The sequence below is a fragment of the Citrus clementina genome, unplaced genomic scaffold (assembly GCF_000493195.1).
Source record: "Citrus clementina cultivar Clemenules unplaced genomic scaffold, Citrus_clementina_v1.0 scaffold_9, whole genome shotgun sequence".
Lineage (NCBI taxonomy): Eukaryota > Viridiplantae > Streptophyta > Magnoliopsida > Sapindales > Rutaceae > Citrus > Citrus x clementina.
In genome coordinates this window covers 17,433,794-17,445,084 of record NW_006261964.1, presented here as the reverse complement: position 1 = coordinate 17,445,084, position 11,291 = coordinate 17,433,794, and the positions used below count along the sequence as shown (strand labels likewise).

At 29.9% G+C, this 11,291-nt stretch overlaps 1 protein-coding gene across 5 annotated transcripts; it reads left to right on the top strand.

Moving 5' to 3' along the window:
- The first annotated feature begins 3,207 nt into the window (after positions 1-3,207).
- On the top strand, positions 3,208-8,205 carry LOC18031528 (protein TIC 22-like, chloroplastic). Of its 5 annotated transcripts, none has more exons than XM_024190424.1 (8): positions 3,208-3,992; positions 4,199-4,273; positions 6,701-6,757; positions 7,134-7,193; positions 7,290-7,370; positions 7,445-7,480; positions 7,653-7,751; positions 8,094-8,205. In XM_024190424.1, exons 1-7 carry the CDS (start codon positions 3,318-3,320, stop codon positions 7,737-7,739), a joined length of 1,071 nt encoding a protein of 356 aa, XP_024046192.1. In that variant the 5' UTR covers positions 3,208-3,317; the 3' UTR covers positions 7,740-7,751; positions 8,094-8,205. The 5 variants fall into 5 exon arrangements, with proteins under 5 accessions (XP_024046192.1, XP_024046189.1, XP_024046182.1 ...); XM_024190421.1 differs by having other exon boundaries at positions 7,653-7,757; XM_024190414.1 differs by lacking the exon at positions 8,094-8,205 and adding an exon at positions 7,848-7,924.
- Positions 8,206-11,291: the final 3,086 nt, after the last annotated feature.

Genomic DNA, 11,291 nt, shown 5'->3' with positions numbered 1-11,291 from the left:
ACATAAATATTTCTCAAATAAGCCTACAATAATAAAATGTAAAAAATAAAAATAAAAATTAACATAATAAAATATAATTTAACATAAAATTAAGTTAAAAAAATTTTAAAATAACATATAAGTTATAAATAAGCATATCAAAAAGTTCTACTTAAAATATGGGTTTACAAAGTAGTTTTAGGGGTACAAAAAACCTCACCCTTATATGTATTAAAAATAAAGGAAATCTATAGGCAAAATTTATGGGTAATATTCTTTAAAAATTAAATAAAATTTCAAAATAAATGAACCAAAGAATTATAATATGACAAACACTAAGTTACAATTCATGTAACTTACACCCATATCCATAAACAGTGTATGGGCTCCGTCAATAAATTAATAGCTTATAGTTGAGTTAATAGCTCCTTATAATATGCCAATAAGTTAATAACTTATAGTTGTGTTGATTGCGACACTTCCTAACATCATTTTTGGAGTTGACGGTGCGAGTGTCCCTCGGTGAGTGTGTGTGTGACTTTTATTTATTTATTTCTTTCTTTGTTTTCAAATTTTAAATTTGGACTTCAACTTTAATATGAGTATTGGACTAACTTTAAGTCCCAATAAATATATTAAATTGTATTTATCACTAGGTGTGAATGTGATGTATTCTCTAATGTAATATTTAAAAAAAAAATGTCTTCTTATAGCATAGTTATGGATGAAGCAATCAATTATCAATTTCATTAAAAGAATAGAAGTACTAAAATCTATGTGTGTATCTATATATTATGTATTAAAATATGTGATTTTTTTTAATTTTTATTGATATTAAAGTGAGGATACCACCAGCATTTTAATTCAGCCGAAAAAAGAATAATACATGTTAAGGGATCTCCTGAGTTAGTGGTTTAAAGAAAACTAGCATTTTTGAACTTTGAATTTATAGGGTGGGCTGTTTGATATATTTGCAGGGTACAGTTTCGTTGCAGCTATTGTAAGGTATCACCAATTTTATATTTTTTTTGGCTTCATCCATTACCGTCGTCCGATGTAATGGAGAAATAATTTCAACAATTGATATGTGCTAATCTAAATATTAACATTGTACTCCGTGTTGTTTATGAAAAATTCTTAAAAGTCAAAGAGAGAAAATTTCTAAAACATAAATCCGGATTATTTAAAATTATAAATAATTAGACAATTAAAAGTTATTAACTTTTTTTAATATATTATTCAATTAGCGATAATCAAAATGAATTCATCGTTGCCACCAACCACGCTTAGCACCATCGGAAAGACATTATTGCCAACCATGTCGATGGGCGGTTGCTGCTAGATTGCAAAACCGAGCAACACGTGCACCTGTTGCTGCGGCACCAAACCACATTGTAATGGCCACTGTTGCATAGCTACAATGAAGCGGGATGACCACTTTTTTATTATAATTTGAACTTAATAAATTACTCAATTAAATCTATTTTTTATTATAATTTTTATTTCTAAAATGCCTGCAATCTAGATTACTATAACAGACAGAAAATCATACTTTTAAAGAGTGTTTACGAAGTGAAACTTATTTTTATAAATTAATAGACGAGTGTACATAATAATTAAGTATTTAAAATAATTTTTGAGAGTGCAACTAACTCTATCCTCTCTAAAAATATGATTTCAAATAGGGGCAATTAGTTATAAAAATAGCTTTAAATTTTAAAAAAATAACACTAAAGAGAACCTTTATACATAAAAACATTATATTAACTCAAAAAGAAGGTATTTTAGAATACCTCTAATTCAAGAAGAATTAATTACATGATCAATATACATGCATCACCAGACCTTGAACCTTAGAACTTGTCTACGGTACTTGAAGTACCAACCGATCAAGGTAACTAAGGTTCGGTGGTACACTTAAGAATAAAATTAAGAAAAAAGAATAAAATTAAGCTTAAAGAGAAAGCTGCGTTGTTGACTCCAGACAAGTAAGCGACGGACCCTCGGTATGCAGCTCCGATATCGGCATAATGGGTTATAAACACTTTTGTTCAAATCAAGTTGGCGGCTTGCACGGCATAAAAGAATTGATTGGATAAAAATATCACAAGTTCTATATAATTATTTTTATTATGTATTTTAGACAATCGACATAGGAAATGATATTTAATGATAGTATTCACTTGCTTAAAAGCATCCTGAAATTAAAATGGAAGTGAATGCTACCATTAAAATGGGATTGTGAAATGTGGTTTTGAGTCCTACATTTCCCTCATAATCGTTAGTCCGATTACCGATAGATTTTTTAGAAACTAAAAGTTTAGGGTTGACAAAAAAAGTCTGGCCGATCCAAGCTTGGACCAGGTTAGCCCACATGGGTTGAGCCTGGATATGTGCCGGATAAATGTTTAGAAATTAATCTTTAATTTATAAATAAAAATAAGTTAAATTTAAATAAAAAACTCAAAATATTAAATTAATATGATTTTTATACTAGTATTTTTTATTATTATGTTGTGTAACTAATATTTTAAGCATTGGATTATTATTCTATTATATTTTGGATAATTATCTTTAATTTAAATTTTTTTACTTTATTAAAAAATTATGAAAAAAACTCAAGCTTAGTCCAAGCCCTCAATTTGCCAACCATATAAAAATCCCTCAATTTGCTCAAATCTCATCAAAATAATAAAACATTAATAAAAAACTGTTTACTATAATAAATCAGTTTAAAAATCATAGTACTATGCACAATACCATAACAAACCGCATATTTTCATTAAATATGTTTGCTTGTTTATTTTATTAATAAAATACATAATTTTAAATATATCTTGTTAATAATTATGAATAAGGACACTTTTTATTAATTTTATCTTAGTATTGTATTTGTATTTATCGTAAAGGTTTTGACTATAATCCAAGGGTGTAAATATAATCATAAAAAAAGAGTTCGTGTAATTACTTATTTATACAATCAAGAAAAATTCTGTCACTAATTAAGTAAATTTTTAGTGCATGTTTGGTTGGAATGGGAGAAGAAGAGAAGAATGGAAAAAAAGAGAGAAAATAAAGAAAAAAAGTTATCAATCTAATTTCATTTTTTTGATTTAACATACAACCATTTCCATTTCTCTTATTTTTTCCTCTTTCCTTTTTCGTTTCCTCTCCTCTCCTCTTCTCTTCTCTTCTTCTTTCCTTTCATTTTTTAAAACGGTGATTTTTTCCCATATACAAAAGTATAAATTTTAATGCTCTAAGAAAAAAACTATATTATAATCCGTATTAATTTTTATTTTTTCAGTAACGCAATTGGACAAAAATTCATCATAATCATGTTAAAATACAAAAGCTATGAGGTTTTAAACTTTTCGTGTAACCAATCGTATTTCAACCTAAAACCCTCTGCCTGCGTTTACCGTCACTCTTCTTTTCTTCTCTGGGATTCTCGTTTAATTCCCGGAAAAATGAAGTCCTCCTCCTCCAACTCTCAAAAGATTTTGCCACCATCCAAACAATCCCTAGAGCTGAACCTTAATCAATCCTTGAGCACCTTCCAAGCCCAGTGCTCTGGCTTCCTCAACCATCTCTCTCACCTCCAATCCTGTCTCTTTTCCCTTCACGACCGTGCAAAACACTCGCTTGAAGCCGGATTTTCGCGCTCCATTTCGTGCTCTTTTCCCTCTAACAAGAACCCAGCTTGGGCACGAATCAGCGATAACAGCAACAGCAGCAGCAGCAACCCGACCACCCAGACCAACTTAATCAGCCAATTAGGTAATGCCATGTCGGCCGAGGCAATTGAAGAGAGACTGGCTGGGGTTCCCGTCTATGCACTGAGCAATTGTAATGAGGAATTCGTGCTGGTTTCGGGGGCTAAAACAGGAAAGTCTCTTGGGCTCATGTGTTTCAAGAAAGAGGACGCCGAGGCGCTTCTTCATCAGATGAAGTCTATGGACCCTGCCATGAGAAAAGAAGGCTCTAGAGTTGTTCCTGTTCCTTTGAACAAGGTATATATAATGATGACCTCTGCTCACATTATGGCGACCTGTCACTTTTGTTGATACAACATATGAATATAATTTTGCCGTCTCTAGCTGCTCTCCATTTGGCGGGCGAAGTTGCTCACGGGATTATTTTACAGCATATTCATGTGAATGGATGATTTTATTTCCTTGGTTTAATTATTGACTGTTTTGTATGTTGGATTGTCCAGGTTTTTCAACTCAAGGTAAATGGCGTGGCGTTTAGGTTGATACCAGAATCTACACAAGTCAAGAATGCCCTTAGGGTGAGTTTTCGTTTATATATTTGGTCTTCAGATTTCTGTGTTGTATTAGTGACAATGAGTATTATAATTGCATCTAGAGGTAACAAAATGTAGTTATTTTGTTGGGTTGGGGATCAATTAGAAGGGGAGAAAATATGAGACGAAAATTCTTCTATTTCTACGACTGGATTTCACTTTTTTATACTGGAGATAGTACTTCAGTAGTGATAAGTGTACAAAAATTAGTACAAAGAATAGCACACTAACACTAGAAAACAAAAAAAAAAATTCCAGCACAAGAAAAGAATAATTTTTTTCACTACAAGGGGTTTTTTTTTTTTTTCTCTTCTAATTTTTGTGCCATTTTGGGACAAACATCATTATTTGAGAGTACTTACATGTGCATTTAAGTAAGAGGAGATGTCAGAGAAACTGATCCTTGTGACATTTCTCCGGCTTTGGATGCATTGGGTAAGAAAGTAAAATCTTTAATAATTTCAGTTCCTATGTTTCAACATTACGATGAAATTTGATGGTGTAGCCTATCACCTTCTTGAAGGCTGTGCGTTTACAATTAAATTTCTAGCATGGAAGAATGAATTTTGCATTTGGTGGTCTATGGTTATTGTTAGCTTGGTGGTCTATAAGAATGAATTTTGCATTTGATGAGGGCTATTTCCATATTTTAATTGAGGTTTTTATTTTTTTATAAAAAAGATGTGTAGATCCATACTTGCTTGTTTAGGAATGTATGAACACTTTGCTCCACCATGGAACATTGAATCCTTATCCGACTCGCCACTTCTCCAATTGGGTCATAGAACATTTGGATGATCTTCCTATGAGCATTTCAAAGTTCCATGTACTCCAAATGGTTTAAAACTTGCTATTTTAATTATTTGACCAAGGATACTTTAAATTCATTATCTTAGCTGTGTGTTAAAGCTGGAAGACAATATGTTTGATGGTTTGCAATGCTCGACATTCAATTATCCAAATACTCTGGTCTTTTAGATAACAATATTTATGACGGTGGTAAAGGATACCATATAGTAGTTTATACTACTTGCTGACATTGCATTCCATTATTTGTTGGTTATCAATGGTCGTTGCTGTAATGTTGTTGATTTTTTACCTACAGCTGCATATTTTCTTTTTTCTTTTGTCTCTCACATATTTTGATTCATCTCATAATAAGAATTTTGAAAAACCCTATTACATGGATTTCTGGTTTTCTTCTTCTTCTCTCTCTCTCTCTTTTTCTTCTTTTAGTTGTTTGAGAACACTGGATTTTTTGTAGTGTAACGACCCAGTGGCAAGATATTGTCTGATTGGGCTTCATGCACGCTTTTTTCACCCTCACTGTTTTGTTCTCGGTGTGGGTGCCTCTTGCTAGTCTTAGTGTGCTTATCTCTTATAATCTCATCAGTCACATCCTTCCCAAGTGATGTGGGATGTCACAATCTACCCCTTTGGGCCAGTGTCCTTGCTGGCTTTAACTATCCACACTACTGTAGTTGGGATGATATCTTGCTAGTGGGCGGCATGTAGATTCCTAAAGAATTTCTTTCATTGTCCATTGGTCTCTGTCTCAGCATTTATTCAATTTGTGAATGTTTCATGTGAATGAAATAAACGAAACTCAATTGCAAGAGTTCCCCACCAAACCCCCCTCACCAATAAACAAACTTGCTAAAGAAGACTGGTTGTGAATTCTACTTGTCTTTTGGGTTGCAAAGTGAATCAGCCTCTAATCAGAGGCGAAACCATCGTAGTTGAATTTTTTTTTTTGGGTGAATAAAATTTAAGTTGAACAAATCTTTCGGCTTCAATTGGTGTTAAGTGTTGCCTCATGTTAAGATTACTCTCAGCAAAAAGGGCAAATATTATAATTCCACATAAAGTGATGTCTGAGCATGGGTCTGTCTCTTAAAACATTTGAGATTATATAAATAAATAAATTGTGCTTATATCTTCTAGATAGGATTGCTGTAATCAGGAGGGGATCAAGTGAATGAAATGAAGTCATTGCTTTTACTTTATGTGGCATTAGGTTGTGGTTTCATAGCAACAAAGTAAAACCATCGTCTCCGCCGACAGGTAAACGTTCAGTTTAGGATGGATTCATTTTAAGTAATCTATTTTTGTGTGTGTGAAATGTTGATCATATAAAATTCCTGAAAAATAATAAGTATTACAAAGAAACCTGCAAATAACCCCCCCAAAAAAAAAATATCAAGCTAATTTGATTATCTCATGTTGTTGCCATCATACTGTTGTCAGGATTTTTGTATTGTGGAAAGGTTTTTTTACTTTTATGTTTTATGCTATGCTTAGGTCAGAAAAGTTTTCTTCTTCATTAATCCTAAAGATCTAAACTTACCTAATAATCTCAGTATCTGCGTTTGATGAAGTATATTTATTGTAAGATTTATCCTTGTTGTGCAGGAGATGGAAAAAGCTGGTTTTTCTGATGATGCCTTCGCTGGTGTTCCAGTTTTTCAGGTTCTGTGCTTACGCACTGCTGACTTTAAATGGTTCATTTGCACCCTACTTTCTTCACGTACATATTTATTGATTCACTCAGTAAGGAACTTGCAAGACATTGGAAAACTGTAAAAAGATAAATAGATGTTCTTATGACAGAAGTATTATTCCTGTGAACAATTAGATTTTGGGAAATTGCCATAGATTATTGGGAAGAAGTAGAATTTAGTGGGGCATCTACTAAACTGAAAACAGGAAAATAAGAGAAGGCGTTATTCCATTTGAGCAGTGTTGGTAATGCATTTTTAAAGTCAGAAATTTTTGTGCATGTATATTTCTTTAGAATTTCTTGCATGAGATTTAAGGCAAGCATCTGAACTGTGTTGAATTGCAGTCAAGGAGTTTGGTACTAAGAAGCCAAAACAAAAGCTATCGTCCAGTTTTCTTTAGAAAGGTCTGTTAAGGAGATTGTTGGGCTCTATGTGAAGTATTGTTTATATTAGTCCAGGCATTACATTGAATTTCTTCTGTTCCTTGGGGGTTTTTTCAGGAGGACTTAGAAAAATCACTACGAAGAGCATCCAGTGACCAGAATAAGTTAAATCCTGCATTCAGAATGGCAGATATTCAGGTATGGGTTTTGGGTTGCTTTTATGTGATGAAGAAGCTTCAATCTCTTAATTTTATTTTTATTTCGTTTTGTAGGTTGCTGTTTTTGAGGAAATAATTAAGGGTATGAAGGTAATAACCCTCTTTATCCATTTTATAACTTTGTGTTCAGTTGCCTGGAAGATGAGGTGAAGGATAAGAAAACAAAAATATGCAGTTCTTTTCTCAGTCCTTTTGGGCAAAAATTGTGGCAATATTTTCAAAATTTAGAGCTAAAGTGCCAACAAACTAATTGTATTTGCAGGAGAGTACTACTTCAGCATGGAATGATGTTGTTTTCATCCCTCCTGGTTTTGATGTTTCAACAAATCCAAATCAAGCTCAACAATAGGCAACTGGAAAGGTGCAGGTGATGATATTTTAGACTAGATTGTCAATTTATAATATGCTTCTGGCCTTGTACCAATGTTGGTTATGGAATTTTCTTGCACATTTGCAGTTGAGTGCAGCACTTCTACCATGCGATTGTGAAATATGATATTTTCTTTGACAATGAAGTAAAGTCTTGGAAATCCATTTTGTTTTACAACAATATTTTAATCTTTATTATTATTTTTTTTGGATATTTTAACAAATCACTTTTTCACATCCAGTTTACGAGCTTACGACTGAAAAATTGTAGGATGCATGTTTCAAACAAGTTTCAAGAGATGATAACTGAATTATTATCAACTTCATTCTGTAGTGTGGCAATTGGGATATTGAGTCAGTCGTCAGTGCATGCCTGGATATTGTAGCTGGAAGAACAGTTTTGCTTGCAAATGTGCAGTAATGTTTATGTTTTTTCCTATTTTGCAGCGGTGTATGAGAAACAGCCTGCTTTTTACCGGCTGTTCATTAAGTTACTTTGTTTTTGCTGAAAAAAAAAAAAAAGATTAAAATAAAGAAAAATTTAAATAATTCACAGAAACTGATATTGAACGATACAAAATATTTTAATAAATTTCATTTTAGATATGGCAAAATAAACTGTGAAAAAATTATAAAATAATTATCTTCTTACACTTTTGGTTAGATACTAATTGATTTATCAGTCTCTAGTTTGGATTAAATATTCTCATTTTCAGATTTTAAAGTTCCAACTTTCATGTTTCCATTTTTTTCATCAAATTCCAATATTATAAATAGGTTTATGGTTTTGATTAAACTTTCTTATATAACTTTCAAAATTCCTATTAATTAACCACCGATTTTGGATTTTATGTTCTTTTTTTTTATATTAAATTTCAATATTATAAATAAGTCCTAAGTCTTGGTTAAGCTTTCTGACATTGGATTTGAAAACTCCAACTAATTTAATTGCGTTTTATGTTCCTAATTTTTCATCAGATTCCAAAATTATAGAAATGGTTTCTAGTTTTGGTTAAAAATTTTCATATTTTTGTTCTAAAGTTCCAATTAATTTAACCAGCAGTTTTGGGTTTACAATCCTTTTTGTTTTTTTTAAGGTTAGATTCTGACATTACAAATAAGTTTCTAGTTTCTGTTAATTTTTTTTGGTTCTAAAGTTATAACTAATTAACCAACAATTTTGGGTTTGATGCTCCTAACTTTTCAATTTTTTTTTTTTTTGTTGAGAAGCCTAACTTTTCAATTAGATACCAACATTACAGATAAGTCTGTCGTTTTGATTAAACTTTCTCATTTTCTAGTTATAAATTTTCAACTAATTAACCACCAATTTTGGTTTTTATTTTTTATTTTTTTGGGGTTAAATTCCAAAATTATAGATAAATATTTAAACTTATTTTTGGTTCTAATGTTCCAACTTTCATGCTCTTTTTTTTTAATCAAATTCCAACATCTCTAGTTTGAGTTAAACTTCTTAATTTTTAAATTTTAAAGTTCCAACCTTTATGTTTTTATGTTTTTAATTAGATTCCAATATCATACATAGATGTTCCAAGTTTTTTTTATCATTATTATTTTATATCTGAGAATAATATTAATAAGTTAAAATATATTTGAACCCCCTTATATTTTATGAAATATCAATTTTCTACATAATAATGAAAACATATTATTATGACCCCCTATATTTTTCATCTTCTTTTAAACTATAATAGATATCTAAAGTCATAAAGATTAATTGAAAATTAAATTAATCTAAAATTTAAGTATTTTTTCTTGTTGTTCATTAAAAAAAAAAACACTACTAAGAAGCGCGTAGATCAACTGGCATGGGGTTGTTCTAGCTTAACTAAGTTTTTGGTTCGAAGCTTGGGAATACAGTTACGTTAAATACTAATTGGGAGAGTTTTGCTACTCTAGCAGTCTTACCCAACTCGAATCTGGATTAGTCGGGGCCCAATGTGGTCTTCGGATACCAGATGGTTTAATACACAAAAAAAAACTTTTTCATGTAACTTGAGGGGTTTTTAGTACATTTCTAGTTTAAATTGATTTGTTTGATATTTTTCCTAAAATAGGGGTATCTGTATGATAATCACCTTTAACATTGGCCTGTTTTAAAACCGTTGATTCGGTGGCCCGTGGCCGACTATGTACTGATACTTCATTAAAAAATAATAAAAAGCGGCTGTATACAATAATGTTGTGTTTATTTTCTAGAGTGGGAGTAAAGAGTGTGGATTCTTTCTACTCTAGTGTTTATTTTAACAAATTAGTTTCGGATTGGAAATCTCACTTTGTGGGCCCCATCTATTTTATATTTAATAAAATAAAATAAATAAAATTATATTATATTATATTTATTTGAATAATATTATTATATTTATTTTAAAAATAATAGTACTATATTTATTTAATATTAATATTAATAATAATAAATAGTTTATTCTAAGAAAATATTAATTTTGTACTAAATAAAATAAAATATGTTTCATTTTATATTTACCCTCTTTTTATTAAATTTACTATAATTAAATTTAATAAATATTTAAATAATATTATATTTATTTAAATAATATTATTATATTTAACTAAATAATAATTTGGTTTGATTCTAAGTCTAAATTACTTAAAAATAATATTATTATATTAATAGAGAATTAATAATATTACTATAAACCATCTTTATTTGAAAATATAATATTATTCTATTTATTTTAAAATATTGGTATTATATTTATTTAATATTAATAATTAATACTAATAAATAGTTTATTCTAAGAAAATATTAATTTCACACTATGTTAATAGTAAAAATATTTCATTTATATTGCCCTTATCAATAATTTTTAATTTATATAATTAAAATTAAAATTAATAAAAAATTGTGATGCTCATAATTAAGAATATTAATAACTATTATAAATTTACAAATATAATAAAATAAATGTTTATTAATTAAATATATTTTTTATTAACTTTGTAATTAAAAAACTATAATCTTTAAATAAGGATAAAATTATAATTTGAAACTATTTACTTCCAATTCAAAACAAAGTAAACACATAAATTGAATTTTGATCTCCATTTCATGTTTTCATTTCAGTGTAAATAAACAATCTACCTCCACTCCCAATCTTAAAATTCTTACTTCAATCTAAAAAGTAAATGCTACCTAAGACGAACCAAAAATTCATGCGACTTTTGAATCGATGTTGAGGGCTTTAGAAACAAAGCATTATTGGGACTCGCTGTATTGCATAGAAAGACGTTGTAGTCCTCTCATACTTTCTACCGCTACAAATATAGGGAGGATGCTGTCACTTTGTTAGGCTGCTTTATGTCAAGTTTTCTTTCAGAGATCATTTTTAGTTGCATTTTCCTAAATTGCATTTATAGTAACTTATAATTAGATTTTTTCAGTAAAAAATAAGTAATAGAATAATGAGGTCAGGTGAATTAGGAAATAAATTTTATATAATTGTAAGTTACGTTAAATGCAACTTAGGAAGACCTCTTCTAGTTTTAATAT

Excerpts from the sequence above, each read along its gene's own strand:
- LOC18031528 (XM_024190424.1), top strand. The coding sequence starts at position 3,318 with ATGTTAAAATACAAAAGCTATGAGGTTTTAAACTTTTCGTGTAACCAA. Across the intron at positions 6,758-7,133 it reads CTGGTGTTCCAGTTTTTCAG|TCAAGGAGTTTGGTACTAAG; the intron begins GTTCTGTGCTTA and ends GTTGAATTGCAG. Across the intron at positions 7,481-7,652 it reads AAATAATTAAGGGTATGAAG|GAGAGTACTACTTCAGCATG; the intron begins GTAATAACCCTC and ends TTGTATTTGCAG.